The sequence below is a fragment of the Myotis myotis genome, unplaced genomic scaffold (genome assembly GCF_014108235.1).
Source record: "Myotis myotis isolate mMyoMyo1 unplaced genomic scaffold, mMyoMyo1.p scaffold_m19_p_3, whole genome shotgun sequence".
NCBI lineage: Eukaryota > Metazoa > Chordata > Mammalia > Chiroptera > Vespertilionidae > Myotis > Myotis myotis.
The window spans coordinates 21,812,237-21,833,097 of record NW_023416335.1 but is presented as its reverse complement, the minus strand read 5'-3'; the positions used below and the strand labels follow the sequence as shown (position 1 = coordinate 21,833,097).

At 42.4% G+C, this 20,861-nt stretch overlaps 1 protein-coding gene across 5 annotated transcripts in view; it reads right to left on the bottom strand.

Annotated features, from left to right (window-relative positions):
- Positions 1-2,311: 2,311 nt before the first annotated feature.
- TACC1 (transforming acidic coiled-coil containing protein 1) overlaps positions 2,312-20,861 on the bottom strand; it is an 85,859-nt gene continuing 67,309 nt past the window's right edge. For all 5 annotated transcript variants that reach the window (XM_036300951.1, XM_036300950.1, XM_036300947.1 and 2 more), the window contains 7 exons: positions 19,723-19,848; positions 17,801-17,877; positions 14,065-14,108; positions 12,576-12,736; positions 11,665-11,771; positions 9,068-9,188; positions 2,312-7,954 (listed from right to left, as the gene is read on the bottom strand). In XM_036300951.1, coding sequence (XP_036156844.1) covers positions 7,886-7,954; positions 9,068-9,188; positions 11,665-11,771; positions 12,576-12,736; positions 14,065-14,108; positions 17,801-17,877; positions 19,723-19,848 — 705 coding nt within the window. In that variant the 3' untranslated portion in view covers positions 2,312-7,885. The remainder of the gene's footprint in view (positions 7,955-9,067; positions 9,189-11,664; positions 11,772-12,575; positions 12,737-14,064; positions 14,109-17,800; positions 17,878-19,722; positions 19,849-20,861) is intronic.

Sequence of the window (20,861 nt, the reverse complement as noted above, 5' to 3'; positions counted from 1 at the left end):
TCCTCCACTCCACCTCCTACCAATCTCAAATAAAAGAATAAAGTTAGGTAACTCCTCAGTTTCCAAAGCTTTGTTATGTTTAGATGTCTAATAAAACTAGCAAAATCCTATATAATAAAAAGCTAATCAACCAAACAGCAGAACGACTGGTTGCTATGATGCGCACTGACCACCAGGGAGCAGGCGCTCAACACAGGAGCTGCCCCCTGGTGGTCAGTGTGCTCCCACAGGGGGAGCACTGCTCAGCCAGAAGCCGGGCTCACAGCTGGCGAACGCTGCGGTGGCAGGGCCTCTCCTGCCTCAGCATCAGTCGGACATCCTCCAAGGGCTCCCGGACTGCTAGAGAGTACAGGCTGGGCTGAGGGATTCCCCCCAATGCACAAATTTTGTGTACTGGGCCTCTAGTTTGTTTATAAGGGGGAGTCCTAGAAAATTTGAAAATTTCATAAACTTGAGGTTTCAGGAGATGATTATCACTGTCATCTATTAAGGCCACAAGGGCAAGGCACTATGCCAGCATTATCAGTGAGTCCTCATGACCACCTCAGGAGGTGGGAACTGTTATCACCAGGGCTAGAAAACTGAAGCCAGGCAGGTGAAATAACTGTGGCTGGAATCTGAAGCCAGGGTAAGCCCGGAGTGTCATTCTATGCGGCCTGCTGCTCTACCCGGTTTGTGTGTAACTTCCCTATTACATTTGTCCCTCCTCGTAGACTTCTTCAGCATGTAGTCTGTGTCACATGACTTAACAATTCCATGCCATCTTGTCCTGTTTGGAGGTTAGATTTATCTCATAATTAAATGGTAATCCTCAAGTACGTAATTTAAATAAAAAAGATAACCTACAACTGGGCTAAGAAACTTAGAATAGGGAGAGCTTTCTTCTGGGAGAAAAATAGTATTAGTTGACATATTCATATTTCAAAGATGTTTCAAACTTAAAAACAATTTCTCTTTAGCTAACTAGCTTCAGAAATTTTGCATGGCCCACTTTTAAACTCTGCAAATTCACTAAGTATTTGGTAAATGAATAAATGTCGACAAAAAGATAGTTGGCTTTGATTGGTCCTTAAATGCCTACAAACTTAGAAAATAATATAGTACTATCTAAATCTTGGAGAAATGAACTTAAAGAGCGTGAAAAAGACTAAGTGGCAATTATTTTTGTTGCTCATGTTGAGTGAAGGTGATACTGTCCACTTACATACAAACTACAGAATCTTGGCCACATCACCTCTCTCTCTCTGAGCCTTTTTTTTCAATTGTAGAATGACTAATGTTAGTAGATCAATTTTTTTTCATACTTTGGCCACTGGCCATAGCAGGAAATTAATGTTCATCATGACCTAGTACACACATATTTATATCTGAAACAAATTTCATGGAGCAGTAGCTTATCCTTAACTTGTGCAATGCACTTTGATATCTGTCATATTTTCTCTTATTAAAATACTGATGGTCATGCACTAAGATGATCCCATGAGTCCCTATTTGTAAAAGTGTGAAAAACACTAAATGGTCTCATATTATCTAACAATAAAGTTCTGTAAGAAAGCAGAAAGGTAATTTCCATCTTATTCTTCCCCTAAATTCTTAGAAAATGATGCGATTTCTACTGTCTTTAGCATTTGGTAAATGGCAGCACCACCTCCTCCAGTCACTTTAAGGCGTCCCCTCCTGGCGGTTCAGGAGCACACTAGTGAAAAACATTTTTTCGGAACTTTATAGGCTGTAAGGTTTTACAGTGCAACTAACGGTAAGAAAGTGACAGTGGATCCCACCTAGGTTGTAAAATGGAGCCTCTTATCTTTTCCTGCAATAAAATGTATACAATGTCCTGCCAAGTCCCCCAGCCCTTTAAGCAGAAAGTTGGCCTAGCTGGTACTGAAAAAGATTTTCCTGGTATTAATCTAGAAGAGACATAAAACATCAACTATTTTCTGTGGGCCATTCTGCAATGTTTACACAGCGCTGGCTTCTTGGGATGACTTAGGTCCTTACAACTTGAGAAATGCCAGGGCAGACAAGCAGTCTCGAAGCAAAACCAACAAGCGCCCAATTACTTTGTTTGCACAGATGCAAAAGCGTGGAAATTTATATGGTAAGGCCTGAATTCCAAAGTTTGTTCGTTTTGTTTTTAATTACACACCCAACCGAATGCATAAAAGCCCACAAAATGAGTGCAGTGAGAAATGTCATCTTTTCTATTTTTAAACTAAAATATGGAGCTCATAAAAGTGAGGCTGTTGTAAATTTTCACTTGGGGACAAAAACCACTATAACCAGGAAAAAATGCATACACACACCCAAATTTAACAGTGGTAAACAGTTTTTATTCAGGCAATGAAACATGGAAAAAATATATTAGTAATCATTATAATAATTTCATTTGTGTGAGTATAACTTTTACAAATATTTACCTGACATATAAAAGGGAAATTACTGTGCATATAAAATTTATGTAGATGATTACTCCACACAACACCATCCTGATAGCAGTAGTCAATGCAGCATCCATTCCTCGAGACGAGGCTCTCACACACTTCATGGCACCCGTGGGGACACAGTGGAAGCAGATGTGCAATTAACATTTACTTGTTGGCACATTAGTACACGTGGGTATCTACTGGCAAACACACTTGCTAACAGCAACACTGAAAAGTTTACTGCCACCTCTGAGATTCAGAGAAATGCCTGGGTCCTGTCCCATCGGGTAGGAAGGACCAGGACTGAGGCTGCAGGTATGGTGACACCTGCCCTGTATCTGGACTGGGGGTGGTTTCCGAGTTCAGATTTTCATAGGCCCACTTGGAAATTATTAATATAGAATATCGGTTAACCATGTGACTTGGAAATACGTTTTGCAGTGTATTTCAGACACCACTGAAAGGCAGAGGGGGAGAAAGTGGCATCTTCATAGTTCTACAGAATCGATACAGGGAAGTTTCAAGCCACACCTCAGCTCCACATCTGGCCTCCTCCAAATGAGTTAAGACTGTTGGCATTGCACACAACATCTTTATATTAGAACTATAACCAGAATATATATATATATTTAATAGCTGTAACCATATTATAGTTAATAAAGTCATTCCTTAGGAATCTTGTTTGTCCAAATCTAACTGCATGCTAAGAGGCACAAAAATGGGATTGCTTTTGGACAAAGAACTACGAAAAGTGCCATCTTTAGTCTCCAGAACGCTAGCTCGGCAGGGAGGGTCCCCCCTCGAAATGCTGCTGTTTATATGATCTTCCAAAGGAGGTCCTTACAGAGAAGTGTCCGATTCCTTTAGCTTTACTATATGGGAGACTCACGGTTTGAGTGGTAAATTGCTTTCTAAAAATCACTGGGATCTGGAGGCCAGTCAAACCTTTTTGGACAGAAGTCTCCTCAAAATATTTCTATCAACATCTCTGAGGAAAATGACTTCTTAGACCTTTGGCCTGACATTCTGGGATTCCCAGACTATATTTGTTCTTTAATAAGCAAATAATAATCTGCTATCTTTAAAATTCTTCAGAATATATACATCTTTACTTTAAAATCCTTTGCTGAATCATTTACTCTTTCAACTCCTAGTTTCTCTATTTCCAATAAGGGGATGAAGTAAGAAATGAAGTCCAAGAGCAAGCTCACCTGGTCACAAAACCACAATGAAAAGACAGTTCAGCGAGATGACTGCTAATTGTAGTGAAAAACCAAAAGGAAATAAAGAGGGAGCTCTGGGGCTTTTACACCACGAGAAAAGGATGTGCTGGGTCATTTCCAACTGGTGCACACAAGTTTACCAATGCTTGCTCCTTAAAAATTCCATTTTGAGCTTTAAAGCCCCAGCAAGCCCTCGGTTACTTTTATTTAAAGTGAGCGCTTCCCTCCGGCCACTTTTAGACAGACAGCCCAGGAACACTGGGGGCAGTTTACTCCTCCCGTTCACAAACAGTACTACCTCTGGGCTGTCCAACAGAGACCTAGGTATTGCTGTGAGAATTGCACAAAGTGCGGGGCAGGTGGAAAGGATAACTGGCTGGAAAGAAAATTCAACTTGGGCCATCCTCACACCCAAACACAATCTTTCCTTAGATTCCGTATCACACTGGGAGGCAGCCAGAGCCTCAGATGTGTTTCTGCACTTCCTAATTTGGGCTGGATCTGAGGAAGCTGGAAACCACGTGAGAAAACCGGGCTTCTCAATATTTCCAGGACAGTTTTACGGAACAAAAGGTGTGGGCAAGCCTTCAGGAGCTTCCCCCAGTATAGTACATCTCAGGAGGTCTGCCTGTAACCAACTGGCTAACCAGGCAACAAACTGTTCAGTCTCCAATTAAAATACTTTAAGATAAAGACTATATACCTATCTACACTCTGACAAAGTAAAAAACTTAAGCAATGTCTCTGGACCCAGAGTCTCAACAAGATCACCAAATACTTCCCAACCACAATCTAGGCCAGCAACTTGCACTCAGGTCTTTTCACTCTTGTAACAGGGTTTATTATTGCCTAATAAGGAGTCTGGCTCTCTAGGTGCCAACTCTAGGCTGTCTTCTTACTCCAGAGTTCTAAAAGTTTGGAGTTGATTTGTTTGTTTTGTGGGTTTTTTGTTGTTGTTGCTTATTTTTTAAGAAAAATAAACGAACATACTTTATTCTGTCCAGTATAGTCTCTTGATTTGCCAACTGCACAAGCAACATTTTTATTCTCGCTGGAGAATATCCACATATTACATTAGAAGGAAGAACATATTCTTGTAATGGTCATTCGTGGCTGAGAGACGAGAGGCAAATATTACTTCACCGGGGTCCTCTCGTATTCCTTGTGCAGCAACTTCACTCTAGGGTCTAGTTTTTAAGGAATCTCTTTTACCCATGTGCTGGGGAAGGATTGTCGTCACCTGTTTTAACACATAGCTACCTTTTTTATATACACAAGAAACCTAAAAAGAGGACTAGGATTTACGATGGAGACCATTATAAGCCTTCCATGCTTAAAACAGATCAACAGAAAGCAAGTAAACATGGACATGTCACCAAAATACAGCAGCAAAAAGGTTTAGCAATGTTTCTTCTTGCAAAATGCAGTTGCTTTTCTTGGTAGGAGAGGACCAAAGGAGGAAATCAGTGGCGCCACCTGGAGACACCTCGCTCCACTGAGCTCAATAAACTGCAGCCCAGCACTCACATTAACCCAGGGACTGTTTTCAAACCCCAAGTGATTGTCCTGTCACCTCTCCAACCACACATCACTTCTGTTGTTCTTTTTTGTACAAAGTGGTAAAACAATAGGCTTTAAAATACAGCCTAAGCACCAATTATGTAAGTGCATATCGATAAAATGTGACTTCTGGCTTTAAAAGGCATTATTGACCTCCTTGGGGCTAAAGATTGCACCCCTGTGAACAGTACGCTTCTAAAAGAAAATCCGCGTTTAAAGACTTACAGAGGCTCTCCACCTGGCACAGTTCATTGCTGAAGGTGGATCATGCAATAGTTTTACAGGAAAAGTACGAAAACTTACAGGTCCTGAACACAGTGCATGCGACCATGAAGACCTGCAGGCGTTAAGGTTAAGACAAGAGTGCTTTAAAACACCTGCAGGTTTGGCTTTGCCTGTCAAACGCTAGGGGATTTTCCTTTTGGGGGTTAGCGGCCTCTCCCCTCTGAAGCAAGCCCAGGAAGAGCTTGAGGACGTGGGTTCTGTGTGTGCGGACCTGCTCCCTGCACTCCCGCCTCCACTAGTCAAACGGCCTCTGTTTTAAAATACTCAAAATGTGCTGATTTTCCAAGTGGTTCACGTGGTTTTCACTGCCTGTTTTGTTAAAAATTCTGTCTTAAGTTTGAAAGGACTTTTTTTTTGACTCAAAAGAAAAAATCTGAAGAACAAGACATCCCATTTGTGAAAGAACAACTGTTTCTTTCCCTTGACTTGCTGATGGGGTTACAATTACCTTTTAATTATAAGATCAACTAAACCTTTTACAAGTAGATTTTCTCGGCATATTTCAAATAATCAAGAGGAAATATTGGTTTTGTAGCAACAAGTGAAGCAAAGAAGTGGCTCTCGGACGGCCTAGCCACACCCAGGTCCGAGGGAGCCCCCTCAGCTGTTCCTGCAGGAAGCAGCCGCTGTCAGCCTGCGGACCCACCCGGAGGGGCCGCGCTCACACTCGCCACGGCTGAGGAGTGTCCAATACCAGGAACAAACGTTATGGCGAAGTCTTCCCTGGACGAGAAACCTGAGCTGGGGTCATGAGTCATGACAGGGGTCGGGGGTTTCCACATGTTCAATCCCCCCAAATCCTGAAGCTGGCGTTCTGAGCCAGGACTCTATTCCAAAATAAGTTTCTACATTTATGGAAATAGGCTCTTCTGTAGGTTCTTATTTGACTATACTTCAGGGGAAAACAGCAGCATACGTAAATATATGTGTTTGTATATGTATGTAAATGGATACTCAGAGCCCCTTCTTGTTTACAAATTGAAAGTAACAAAAGCCAAATTACCTCCTCAAATAAAACCACCAATACTGAAAATTAAAGTTAAAAGATGAAATAAATATGTAACACACACAAAAAATCAGAGACATGGTGAACAGGAGATGATCCCAAATCGTAGTCATAAAATCACAATTTTAACGCACTTGGAAAAGCAAAGTGGACTTCCAAATGAATTAAGACAGGCTGTGGTGACGCCATGTTAGGACGAAGGGGAAGGAGGTGAACACTTTAAGTAAAAGGGGTGCAGGGGAGTGGGGTTGGACCCAGGGCTGCAGCAGGCCTCCCCTCCCTCCCGCCTCGGTGGATCATGCCCAGAACGGTTGTGGGGAGATGGGTGGAGGAGATGATGCTGTAAAATCCCAGTGGAAATAATCTGAGAGAATTATGTGAGGGTTCATTTGAAGGCCTGCTTTCCCTCCAGTATTTAGATTTAACCTGCAATAAAATAGAATTTATTGAAAGGAATGCGTTTGCAGCACTCCTTTTTTGCAATATATAAATCATGGTTGCAATTTAATAACAAAAGTGAGCTTTGGAACACTTCAGGCCTGGCATGGAATGCAGCTTTTACACAAGATATAAGGAAACTAAGGTACAAAGAGGCCAAGGGACTGTCTAGCTCACTCATGGCATGCTCTGCTTTCTCCAGAACTGACCTTTGGCATGTGCAATAGAAGGCACCAAGCACATTCAAAGTAGCATCGTCATGGGCATCCCAGTGGTGCTTCTGTCCTGATATATAAATGGTCCTTAAAATTCCACTTCTGCATCTGACTTTGATTCCTGCTCATGTGCAAAGTTCCGAACTGCTTATATGTGTGCAACATAGAACTGAAAGAATTAAGTTTAGCTCAGAGTTCTCCAGGGAACGAAAGGTGTAGGTGCTTCCTCAGCCATGAGCCTTTTTTAAATGGTAAAGCAGGAAGAGCTCCTAAAAAGCTGCTCTTCCCATTACTGAGAACATTATTTTTCAGAACCTATATGCCTCTGGAGTGAATTATATGTGGCAATGGGAATCTTTGAAGTATGGGAGAATATGCTGTTCATGTTAAGCTGTGGTGTGAAAAAATATTAATAAAGTACATAGCTGTAAGAAAAAATGAATTAAAACAGAGAAATCACAAACCCAACGTAGCAGCCTGTCTACCAGACCATGGGCGGTGCTGTGAGGACTCCAGGACGGCCTGCTCCCACTCCTTCGGCGACGGTGACGGTGCAGCACTCCCGGGTTCTGCCAGGGCTGTGCGTCGCAGCAAAGCGGGACAGGCAGCAGTGGGATGTGCTTTTTAAAGTGTTTTTCTCTGCAAAGGGGCAACAATTCCTAGATAAGGCAAGATAACTGTGGTCACGACAGAAGCAGCCAAACGCAGATCCACTGAGCGAACAGGGGAAACTCAGTCAGTCTTTCCCAGCTTTGCAATCAGCTCGTCGCAGATTTTCGTCAGTTCTTCGATTTCTTGGTTCTGAAAGACAAACGATCCAACTGTGCAGGTCAACTGTGTCCTGAGATAAAGGAAATTATAACCAACAGTCCCCAAACTGGCTGTACTCTCATTCCATGGCTCTTTCTACATCTTTTCTCCTTTAAGAAAAGGAGAGCACTAAACCTTCCCTCCTGGAAAATGCTCATGTGCACAGTTGTGCTTAAACTGAGTAGGGGGTGAGGGTAGTCGCTGGCCCTCTGCAGCTTGTCCACGAACCCCTTACTTCTCAGACTTTCTTGGTATCATAGGAATTACCCGGGGTACCTGTTAAAAACACAAGTATCTGGGCCTCACTCAATCATTCCCCTCAGCAGTTGCTCCACCACCCACCACTGTCATTTGGGGCTGGGTCAGTCTTCCTTGTGGGGCTGTTCTGTGCACTGTAGGATGTTTGGCTGCATTTCTGGCCTCTCCCCACTAGATGCCAGTAGCATCTCCTAGTCATAACAACCAAATATATCTCTAGGTGTTGCCAAATGTGCCCTGCACGGTAAAATGATAATTAAGGGGAAGACGGCTTTTATATTACATTAAAGAAAACAAGCCCTGACCAGTTTGACTCAGTGGCTAGAGCGTTGGCCTGCGGACTGAAGAGTCCCAGGTTCGATTCCGGTTAAGGGCATGTACCTTGGTTGCGGGCACATCCCCAGTAGGGGGTGTGCAGGAGGCAGCTGATGGATGTTTTTCTCATGGATGTTTCTAACTCTCTATCCCTCTCCTTTCTTCTCTATAAAAAATCAATAAAATATATTTAAGAAGAAAAAAAGAAAACAAAAACAAAAAAAAAAAAAAACACCACACACACACACACAGAACTTTTTTTAAAAGGGAGCCTAAGAGCCCAACTAAACAGCATTTGGTCCCTGAGTTTAGTTAATGCCACTTCCTCTCTGCACCCTGCCTGTGGACAGTTCCCACCAATGTGTCTGGGAATTTCCTGGTTTGCCTTGTTTCCCCCTCAATTGGCTCAGAAAGGAACTGGATTGAAGTGTCCGGACAAAAAGGCGAGGCCTCTTTCATCCAGATCCACCGCAAGCTAGCCACTGCGGAGGACAGAAACCAAGGTCCCTGTGGTCACACCCCTCTTCGTACCTTCTGCTGAAGGGCCCTTTCCAGGGACTCCACCTTCATCTGCTCTTTCCGGAGTCCTGCGTGGAGAGCTGCACTCTCAGCCTTTGCTTTTGTTCGAACCTGAGCAATCTCTTCATTGGCTCTGTTTATGTTTTGTTTGTAGAATAAAGGGACAAAAAGCACATGGTTAGTCATCAGTCACTGCAAAAGAGTCAGGACAGTAACCACTGACATCTGTGAAACAACCTAAACGAACTGACTTCATGACAAGAGAAAACAAAAGGAATCGATGGCCTAAATAATTCAATTTTAACTTATAAACACTCAATTTACATTCAACTGCTAAGCAAGTTTGCATGGCGCAAACCAATGGTAGAGTTAATCTCAAAGGCCATAATGTCCTTCAAAATTCATGTCACTGGAAAATGGAATCACATGACAGTTTCTACAGCAATCAAATGAGTTTTGTGGGGTTTTTAACCCAGTACAATAGCAGGTAGGGTCATCCTCGGATCATCACAGCTAAAGAGGCAGGACATTAACCATCTCATTTACGACACAGTCCTAAAGTCACTTTACTACTGCGGGGCAAAGGAAACTTCTTAAAAAACATAAATGTCAGTTGATAAATAGCCAATTAACTGACAAAAGGATGGTAAAAACTCACTAGTAATCAGAGACATGCAAATTAAGGTGATAAATCTTTAAAATTCGTCAGACTGGGGAAAATTAACAAGAATGATCTTGTCCCGTATTGGCTGAGATGCAAGGAAACAGGCTCCCTGGGGGAATGAAAATTGGCCATCTCTGTGGAGGGCGATGTGACAGTAACCACTATAGTTCCACATGTATACACACTCTGGGCCAGCAGTGCCCCGTTAGTAATCCATCCACAGCAATATTCCCACCTGGCACAATGGTGAATTAGATGACACTATGTTCTGACATGAAAAATGGCCATGCTATACTATCAAACGAAAAAGGAAACTTTGTAATATGCTGCCTCCATTATACTTTTTTAAAAGTCAAAGCTAGTATGGGCAGTATTTGTAAAGGCACAAAGACTAGAAGGATACACAATAAACTTCCATAGCAGTACCTCTGGGAGTGGCGATGGGAAAGGGGGAACTTAAAAGGTTTTACAAATAGGAAGACAGTGAGCAAAATGTACACGTATGTATTACTTTTTAGTTAAAAAATAAAGTTGGATGCAGCCTTCATACCACTCCCCAGGATAAATTCCAAATGTGTTGGTTTTAAGAATTAAAAAAGTAAGCCATAAAAGGGCTAAACGGAAAACATAGGAGAACTTTTTATATTCAGCCCAGGGGAAATCTTTCTTCCTATGACAGGAAATCCTGACGCTGTAAGAAAAATGACTGCTAATTTCACTAACAAAAATACATGTCTGCACACCAACACCACTACCAGCAGAGCCAAAGGATAACTGACAAGCAGGAAAAATTATTCACCACTCATATCACAAAGGGCTGCCATCCTTAATATATAAGTATAATAATGTGCTATAGGTAACACATATATAAACTGACCATAGAAAAACGGGCAAAGAACAGTCATTCATAGTGAAGCAAGTATCTGGGACAGCTGCTAAAATATGTTCAATTTCACTCATAAAATAAACATAAGTCAAAACTACAATAAAAGAAATGCTCTGTTGCTTGCCCAAAAAAACCCAAGAACAACAATAATAAAAACCCAACCAACTACACCAAAATACCATTTTTCATCTATTATATTTGCAGAAAACCAAAAATCTGACCTGTTGGCAAAGCTGTAGGGAAAAGGGACACTCATACATTGTGTAGGAATATAAATAAATAGTAGTCTAAGGAGGGCAACTGGACAGTATCGTAAGTATAAATTCCTATATTCTTTGGCCCAACAGTCCTTTCCTATCACACAGATAACTCCCATGCAGGCCTAATGATAAGCATAAAAGGTTGCTTATTGCAGCACTGTTGGTAGCAGATTTTAAATAACCTGAAGGTCCAACGGGGGGGGACATTCCAACAATGGAATGATCATTCCAACAGTGGAACACGCCACGGCTGTTTAAAAAGTAAGGAAGCTCTTCATGGATTGATATAGGAAGATTTTCAAAATACATTGCTAAAAGAGAAAAGCGAAGTATGCTATCATTTGTATAAAAAAGGAGATTCTCACAACATCAAAAAAATGGTAATTATTGAGATGATGGAGGTGTTGGCTAACACTATCATGGTGCAATACATAAATATATCAAATTGACACACTGTATACCTTAAACTTAGACAATGTTATATGTCAATTATGTCTCAATAAAGCTGGGGGAGAAAGCAGAGGGGGATAAAAGAGTATCTGGGAGGATAAAATATTGCTGACCCCAGGTGAGGAAAGAGGAGGAAACCCAGGGGAGTGGGCATGGGGTGGAGGGAGATACTGTATATTTTCTTCATCTTTTTAATATTAGAACATGGGAAGATTCTGCCTATTCAAAAAAGTAAACACACACACACACACACACACGTCATCTAGAGTTGCAAAACAGTGATTTCTTCCTTGCCTCCATCAATCTTCTCACATCATGAAAAGTAAAATTCTTATGTGCAAGCTCTTACTTGTCCAGTTTTTCTTCTGCGTGGATCTTCAAAGCCTGATACCGCTGCTCCTCCTGCTTAACTCTGGCTAAGTAATCCTGAGCACATTTTTTCAAGGCTTCTTCATTCTGTTCTCAAATGACAAGTGAAAATAAAAGAAACGGGTCATTTTCTTCTGCTGCTGCTAGTGACAGACCATGTATCAGAGTTCTCATTTTTTTAAAAAACAAGGAAAGCCAATTAATTCAGATGCCTTTAAATTATACTGTATGGTAATTTGAAACAGGCACAAATAAACCTACCCAAGAAATTCTAAATAATTTCTCTGTGTATAGGTACGGGGCATATATTAATTTTCATACAGCAAGATTCAGTTACACTAGTACACCTGCTTTAGGAAGGCAGTTATTCAACTCTGAATGGCAATCTGATTCCCACAGATTAATTAGCCAGTCTCATTTTTATTTTAATATGGACAAAAAGAATGCTCACTGCTATAAATGTTATCTCATTGATGGTAAATTAAATCAATACACCTAAATTTGAAACATTACTTTTCTCTAGAATATGCAGCCTGAACTTTCCAGGGCTATGTCTAGAATCCCTTTTACTTTTACTAATATTAAGTTGGTGAATTATCAAATGAACATTTCTAGAATTCTCCTAAAGTCCAAGGGTTCCACAGCTCTTATACTCCATGCCACACTCTGGTTGTGTCTGGGGTTTACTGGCCTGACCCAGGAGAGGAATGACCAAGACACACCACCCACACAGAAAAGGGGGGAGGGGATCCTCCAGCTTCCCTGGAACAGAAGATACAGGCCAACAGGGGCCCCAAAACCCAATTTAAAAGGCTACCCATACTCCTCTGCCATACACATCTGAAGATCTACCACCACAGCAAAGAGATTCCAGAAGAAAGGACATGCTACCTTCTTGAACCCTTCCAGAACTCCTTTCAGGTTCTCATATCTCCTGAAGAGATCCGAAAGGGACCTTTCCACGGAGTTAAGGTCAGCCAGGGCCTGCTCCTTCTCCATGGTCAGTTGCTGGAGGCTTTTCTGAGAGGTCATACTTGTCCTTTGTTCATCTTCTGTGAATCACAATCAAAAGCAAAGGCATATTCAATCAACAGTTAGCAGCTGCCCTCCTGAGCTAGTGTTCTCGCTGGTGGGACTCAGAGTGGACATTACAGAGTCCCCACTCTCAAGGACTTACCTTCTATGGGAGAGAGATGTGGTGACAAGTGATGGGGGGAACAAGGCAGGGCAGGTGGGGGGGTTCCCTTTTTATAGAGCATGGACTCACTCAGGAGAGATCTGAACAGATTCCAAGCAGATGAGGGGAACAACTGTGGCAAAGGCCACATGCTGGGAAGGTATTAAGTGACGAGGACAGTAGAAAATACCACTTCAATGCTTAAGTAGAGACAGATCTGACTGGTTTCAGGAGTCAGTCCTTACAACATTGGCTAGGAAGTTCTAAATCCAGTGCAGGACGATCAACCACTGATGTTTTGGAATGGCACCATGGGCCTGATACCAGAAGGTACGCTAGCAGTAGAGTGAGGACACTGCACCACCTGGGGGTACGAACGATGTGCCTAGGCTGCCAGTTCTCTGGGTACTGGGGGAGGGCTTTTCACAGACTCCCAGTGTTTGCCATCCTCTAAAATGAACCCAACTACAGCTGATCCCCGTCACTCACAGATTCCACACCTGTGAATCTGCCTACTTACTAAAATTTATTTGTAACCCCCAAATCAGTACTTCTGGTGCATTCCCGATCATTCACAGACATGTGCAGAACAGCTGAGGTTGAGAAAGGTGATGCCTTCTCGCTTTATATTGTAAACAAGTGTCCTTTCCACAGACTATTTAGTGCTTGTGTGTGTGTGTGTGTGTGTGTGTGTGTGTGTGCCCCCGCGCGCACGTGCGCGTGCGCGCGAGCTTTCTGTTGGTGATTTTGTATTTAAAAAAAGCTCCCAAGTGTAGTGCTACAGAGCTGTCTAGAGTTCCTAAGTGCAGGAAGGCTGTGATGTGCCTTCTGGGGAAAATACATGCTCAGTAAGTTTTGTTCACACATGGGCTATATAGCACTGTTGGCCTCGAGGTCAATATTAATGAATCAACACTACGAGTATATATAAAATAAAATGTCTTTAAACAGAAGCACACATAAGACAAGATTATGTAATTTCAAAACAGTGTGACCAGAGCTTGCAGGAACCTAACCCTGTACTTCCCTAGAAGCAACAGTTCAGTGTTTGCTAACTCGGTGTTGGTGGCAACTTCATAAAACATAACTAATGCAAATGAGAATCAACTGTATCTAAGTGATGGACAAAGTGAAGTTTGTATCCTAATTTGAAATTCATCTATGGATCCTATGGCTCATACCCCAGAAAAAAAATGTCCTTACCAATCATTTGGGCAATGGTCTTTTCATATTCAGCCACAATTTTCCTTAAAAAAAAAAAAAATTATTATCAGAGGAGAATTTGTAGACAACAAAAGTTGGAGAAATACTTTCCCAATTAAACACATTAACATACAGGGTGGAGCAAAAGTAGATTTACAGCTGTTCACTTGGAAAATAATACAATTAATATAATACAATAATAACATCTGGTTTGCGCACTCACAACTGTAAACCTATTTTTGCAGCACCCTGAATACTGACAGATTTACATAAGCCATTTATGCACTTTGGATCTCTCTCTTTTTTTAACATTAATACAAGATTTCTTAATGTTCAATAAGATTTTTCTTAAGATTTTATGTTTAACTAGAGGCCCGATGCACGAAATTTGTCCGGGGGTTGGGGGGAGTGTCTCTCGGCCTGGCCTGCACACTCTCCAATTTGGGACCCCTTGGGGGATGTCATCCCTCTCACAATCTTGGACCGCTGGCTCCTAACCGCTCCCCTGCCTGCTTGCCTGACTGCCCCAACCACTTCTGCCTGCCAGCCTGATCGCCCCCTAACTGCTCCCCTGCTGGCCTGATCACCCCCAACTGCCCTCCCCTGCTGGCCCAGTCGCTCCCAAATGCCCTCCCCTGCCAGCCCAGTCGCCCCCGATTGCCCTCCCCTGCCGGCCTGGTTGCCCCCAACTGCCCTCCACTGTCAGCCTGATCGCCCCCAACTGCCCTCCCCTGCTGGCCTGATCGCCCACAACTGCCCTCCCCTGCCGGCCATCTTGTGGCGGTCACCTTTGGATGACGTGAGGGCATCGCGCAAGGGCACGAGGACCACCTAGGCTTTTATTAGTATAGATAAGCCTTCATTCTATTTGTAGAAACAACTGCCTCCAGGCAATAAAGTTTGCTTAGACAAATAAATCTTTTACAAAATAAGTTACAGTAGTCCCCCATTACCCGTGGTTTTGCTTTCCAGCTTCAGTTACCCTCAGTCAACCACAGTCCAAAAATATTAAATGGAAGATTCCAGAAGCAAATAATTCATGTTTTAAATTTTGCACCGTTCTGAGTAGTGTGATGAAATCACACACCAACCCATTCAGTCCTGCCTGGTATGTGAATCATCCTCGTCCAGTGTCTCCAAGCTGCATATGCTACTTGCCTGTTAGTCACTTAGCTGGATTATCAGATCAACTATCTCAGTATCATAGTGTTTGTGTTCAAGTCACCCTTATTTTACTTATATAATGGCCCCAAAGTGCAAGAGTACTGATGCTGGCAATTCAGATTTGTCAAAGAGAAGCCATAAAGTGTTTCCTTTAAGTGAAAAGATGAATAAAGTACAAGATGATGTTTTGAGAGAGACAAACCACATTCAAATAACTTTTATTATAGTATACTAGAGGTCCAGTGCACAAAAATTAGTATACTCGGGGGTGTCCCTCAGCCCGGCCTGCACCCTCTCGCAGTCCTGGGGTCCTTGGGGGATGTCAGACTGACGGCTTAGGTCCACTCCCCACAGACATCCCTGTGGGAAGGCACTGAACACCAGGGGACAGCTCTGGCCCCACCTCCCAATGCCCTGCTGCCAGTGGCCTCCCTCTGTGGGAGACGGCTGGCCCCACCCTCCGATAGCCCCTCCACTGCTGTCCCCCCCCCCATCACCGTCCCCTCCCTCTGCCCACTGGCACCCGCTTTGGATGGCCGGGGCCGCCCACTCACAGGCTCCGCCCCCCACCAACCAGTGGTTCTGCTGTTCAGTCGATTTGCACATTAGGCTTTTATTATACAGGATTGTTAAAACTGTTCTATTTTATTATAGACTAGAGGCCTGGTGCACAAAAATTTGTGCACTCAGGGGGAGTCCCTCAGCCCGGCCTGTGCCCTCTCACAGTCTGGGACCCCACAGGGGATGACCATCTGCGGGCTTAGGCCCACTCCCTGGGGGATTGGGCCTAAGCTGGCAGTCAGACATCCCTCTGGCAACCCGGGAGCCCTCGGGGGATGTCTACTTGCCAGCGGAGAGCAGGCCTAAGCTGCAGTCGAACATCCTTAGCGCTGCTGAGGAGGTGGGAGAGGCTCCCACCACCACCGCTGTACTGGCAGCTGGCAGCCTGGCTTGTGGCTGAGCAGAGCTCCCCCTGTGGGAGCGCACTGACCACCAGGGGGGCAGCTCCTGCATCGAGCGTCTGCCCCCTGGTGGTCAGTGTGTGTCATAGTGACCAGTCATTCCCAGTCTTTCTGCTGTTAGGGTCAATTTGCATATTACCCTTTTATTATGTAGGATTATTATTGTTAATCTTTTGTGTCTAATTTATAGATTAAACTTTATCATAGGTATGTATGTACTGGAAAAAGTACATGTAGGCTTCGGCACTATCTGCAGTTTCAGGAGGTCTTGGAACATATCGGTCGTGGGTAAGGGGGAACTACTATAATGATATTATGGGGGGGTCTTCCTAATAGATCTGATCTGTGTTCAGGCTTTCTTGGCCGCAATCCACCATTTCTGACATCTGTCCCCTCTGATTTACTTACAAGTTGTATTTTACTATCCTAATCCCCAAAGCAACTCAGTTATTCAAAGATCATCCTGTCATGTTAACCTTCCTTTAAGTGAAATGCCATAATGTTGGCCTAAGTGATGGGTGCTCTTCCCTGTGATCCCTCAGTGAGAAACTAGGGCTCCCCCTCTCCTCACTGGTCGTGCCCATCACTTTGACCCTGCATCCAAGCTTCTAATACATATAGTTCCTATAAGCTCTCCAAAGATAGAGGCTGTTCCTTCTTCTCCACCATTTTCAGAATGGCACCGTACACCCAGTAAATGCTCAAAAAACAAACAAACAAACAAAAAACAGATAGCCCTGGTCAGTGTGGCTCAGTTGGTTGAACTTTGCCCCATGCACTGAAAGGTCACTGGTTCAATTCCCAGTCAGGTTGCAGGTTTGTACGGGAGGCAACTGATCGATGTTTCTCTCTCTCCCTCTCCCTTCCTCTCTCTCTAAAAAAGTTCAATAAAAACATCTTTTAAAAATTAAAATAATAATAATAATAAAAGAGACACAAATTAGCATGGACTTATTTATTTAAAATATTTCCTAATCACTCAAGTGCTGACTGTATAAATTATTTATGCCTTTTCCCTCTTCTTTGATGCCATCTCTAGTTATTACAGGGCTCCTAAATCTCCTTTCTAGAGAATGAGCAGCAAAAATAAAAAGATTTCAATTTTAAAATGTCAATCAGTTCTGTTTCCTGTTAACATGCTTTTTATAATCTATTTATTGGTTATGAGATTTGACGCTACCATGAATAATTAGTTTTTGTAAAGTATTATGTAAAGGGGACATCTGTAATACTTTTAACAATAAAGATAAATTTTAAAAACATATTATGAATTATAATGTCTCCATAACTGAATGTCAGGAAATCTTATTACTCTGTATTTCAAAGGGATATTTTTACACAAATTTGTTATTTCCAAAGATAAGAATTATGTGAGTTCTGTTTACTTGTAATGTTCTGAACACCCCAAAATAAACTACAGTATTTGAATATAATGCCTGGTGAGCAATGCTCATGGAATGATATTATCAATCTCAAATTAAGGTATAAATAGCATAGCCCCACATTCTCAATAGCTGGTTCTGTGATAAGCAAATACTTTCATCATTTCATTTCTTTAAATCTAACAATGCATAAAGGTATCCAATACCTCCCCAAACCTCCAATCTCACCTCATCTCCAAGACTTCTTGTCGGGTTTCTTCGTATTTTTTCTTCCATTCATTTGCTTCAATCTCTTTAGTGATTATCTAGATTATAATAGAGAGAAAGCTTGGTTTTACCTACTCAATCTATTACAGCTTGAATTTAAGATTGGAGACTTGAAACAACAGTTCCTCTGAAGTCATTCACTATACATTAGGAATGTAAAACCTCATCATCTATCTAATGCTCATAAGCATTTAGGAAAATACTCTTAGCCACATGGGATGCTGGAAACGTAGCCACCAGAGTAAAGGTGAGTAGAACATCTCCTAGGAAAATTCCAATTGGTAACTAAGTTCTCTGTAAATTCAACCTCAGGCCAGGGTCTGGCTCTCGCTCTGTAGGCCTAGAACACAGATTGGGACAAGACACCCAGAGCAGAGTGTCATCTGACAGACAGTCACCTTAACCCAAGGAGACACCAGTGCACCAATCTTAGTTAGAATGAGAAACGAAACTGCCACAAAGTCAGAGCATTAGAAGTTGGCACGACCAGCATATTCTCTTTCTGCAGAGATTTCTGATTGCTTGATAAAAATAGACTCAGAAAGAGAGAGTCAGAAGTTCAATGCCTCCAGCCAGTGCATCCATCTCACTATAGACTGTGCAGAACCCATGGGATGCCCATGCTAAATGGAAAAGAATTATCTAAATTCACTGCCTGAAACTCCATTTGCCTTGCACAGGGCTTGGATGGGCACATCTTGTTCTCTTTTTATTTACTTCTCTGTGCTTCTCTCTTTCTAATTGGTACATTTTTACTTTGGTGCTTTTAATCAGGATACTAGAAGCCAGCTTATCTGCTTTGGTGACTAAACACATCTTTCCATCTTTCCTGTGATCCATGAGGGGGACGTCTCCTAGTTTAACTCTCAGGAGGAAGGTGAAGTCATTTTTCTCATTTACAAGATTGGGTGGGGCGGGGGCGGGGAGGGGTGCTCCTCACCACTGCACCCAAGCTGACAACAGGATTAGTTAACATCTCTCATTACCAACCTAATGCTATTTTTTAAAATATATATTTTTATTGATTTCAGAAAGAAAGGGAGAGAGATAGAAACATCAATGATGAGAGAGAATCATTGATTGATGGCCTCCTACATGCCCCCTACTGGGGATCAAGCCCACAACCCGGGCATGTGCCCTTGGCTGGAATCAAACCTGGGACCCTTCAGTCCACAGGTCAATCAGTGCTCTATCCACTGAGCCAAACCAGCTAGGTCCTTAATGCCATTTTTTAAAGCTTTTAGAGACATGTATCACAGGTACTTAACTACTTTCATCACATTATAAAAATAAAATTGCTCCATCTGCTTTAAAATAGGGTGGAGTCATCAAGTAATACACAAGCCAAGTACATAAATATAGCACAGAAATATAACAGGAGAGGGTGATAACTGATTACTAGTATATAACAATGTCTTTCATATTTTTCAGATCATCCAAGGCCTAGCAGTGACCTATTTTTGAACAGAGGCTGCTCAAGAAACATGATAAAGGTATTTGAGAGTTGAATTAAAGAATGGATGAAAGTAGAAACAATTGTATATTAGTGCAAGTCTAGAATTTAAGGAATTTTTATGTACGAGCATACTACATACTAATGTGCTCTGTAAAATGAAGGCACTAATTTACAAACTCATGTGGATAAAGTTAGCAAATTTTGATATTTAAAATTTCAAGGCTAAAAGATAAAGAGGACACCACAATGTCAGGACCCCAGCACCAACGTGGCGTTTTACAGGGAGTCCTTTATCTGAGCTAAACAAGCTGCACGAAACACGAACTTCCAACAGGGATAACGGAGGCCAGCAGAGATGGAATCTGCCCGCTGCACATGGCTTCACAAAGAATGGAGCGATAAGTGGGTGGAACAAGAAAGCATTTACCTCTTCTCTTATCAGGGTGAGCACGGCTGTCTTATCTGATTCACTGAGGCAGATGCCATCCAGGGGGCTCTCTCCGCCACAGGCCACGGACACGGGGGCCTCCTCCACAGGGGACTCCAACGGTCCCTGGGGGGGGGGGGGGGGGAAGAGGTTACATTTAATACGTTTAATCTTCAGCTTCTTAATCCCAAGCATCTTTCAGTAATTTCCTCATTGCTACATTGATCACAATCTTTAAAAACATGTTTAGAGTAAAAAAACACACACAATAAAAACCCAGCAGGGTTTTTTAAAAATCAAGTCTAGCTACAGTGCTATCTAAAGGAAAAGCTTGTTCTAAGGATTATCAGGGTGTCTTGCTGTCTAACAGATAGCCTAGAGAAGTTTTCTTCTTATCCCCCAAAAGGAAGTGTAATTACCATAGTGGTCAGTCACCAAAGAACTACATGCAAAAAACAGAACACTACCTGGCTCATGGCTCATCTTTCAAGGGGTTTCTGGGGATGATGTGTTCCATGTAAATACATTTCCCAAAGAAAGTCAACTTTTTTTTTTTTTACATGTTGATGCTTTGTGTGTCTATGTCATCACTTTGGATGGAAATATTTCTAAAATTTTTTTTACTAAGTTTCAGGCCTAGGAAGGCAAAAATGGTGAATGTGCCTGACCCCACCCAGCCCGGCGATTCAGGAGCACCAGAAAGTCCTTGCTCTGCAGTGCTGTGCCCCAGCCCAGTGATGCCGTCAGGTGTGCACCAGTACTTGTTCCTGACAACGTGCCCACGCTCCCATTTTTGGTTCTTCCTTGCTATTGTTTCAGTCCTGTCTAGCAGCACTGCCCTTTCTGATACACCAGCTTGTTTTTATCATAAACTCGGGTTCTAGAGAGCCACATATGGTTAATATTTTATTTTTCACAAGAATATAGGTTCTGTACTATCTTCCTTCCTAGAAAGCATTTTTGGGGCTATCTGCCCCTTACCTATACAAGTAAGCTTTTTGTATAAATGGGGGGAAAAGTTCATCAAGTAACATCTGAAATGCCAGCCAAAGTGGCCTAGGAATAATCTTAAATGACAGTATAACTAATCTATTAATTATTGCTCATAATCAATCAGTTCTCTGGTATTTTGTTTGAAC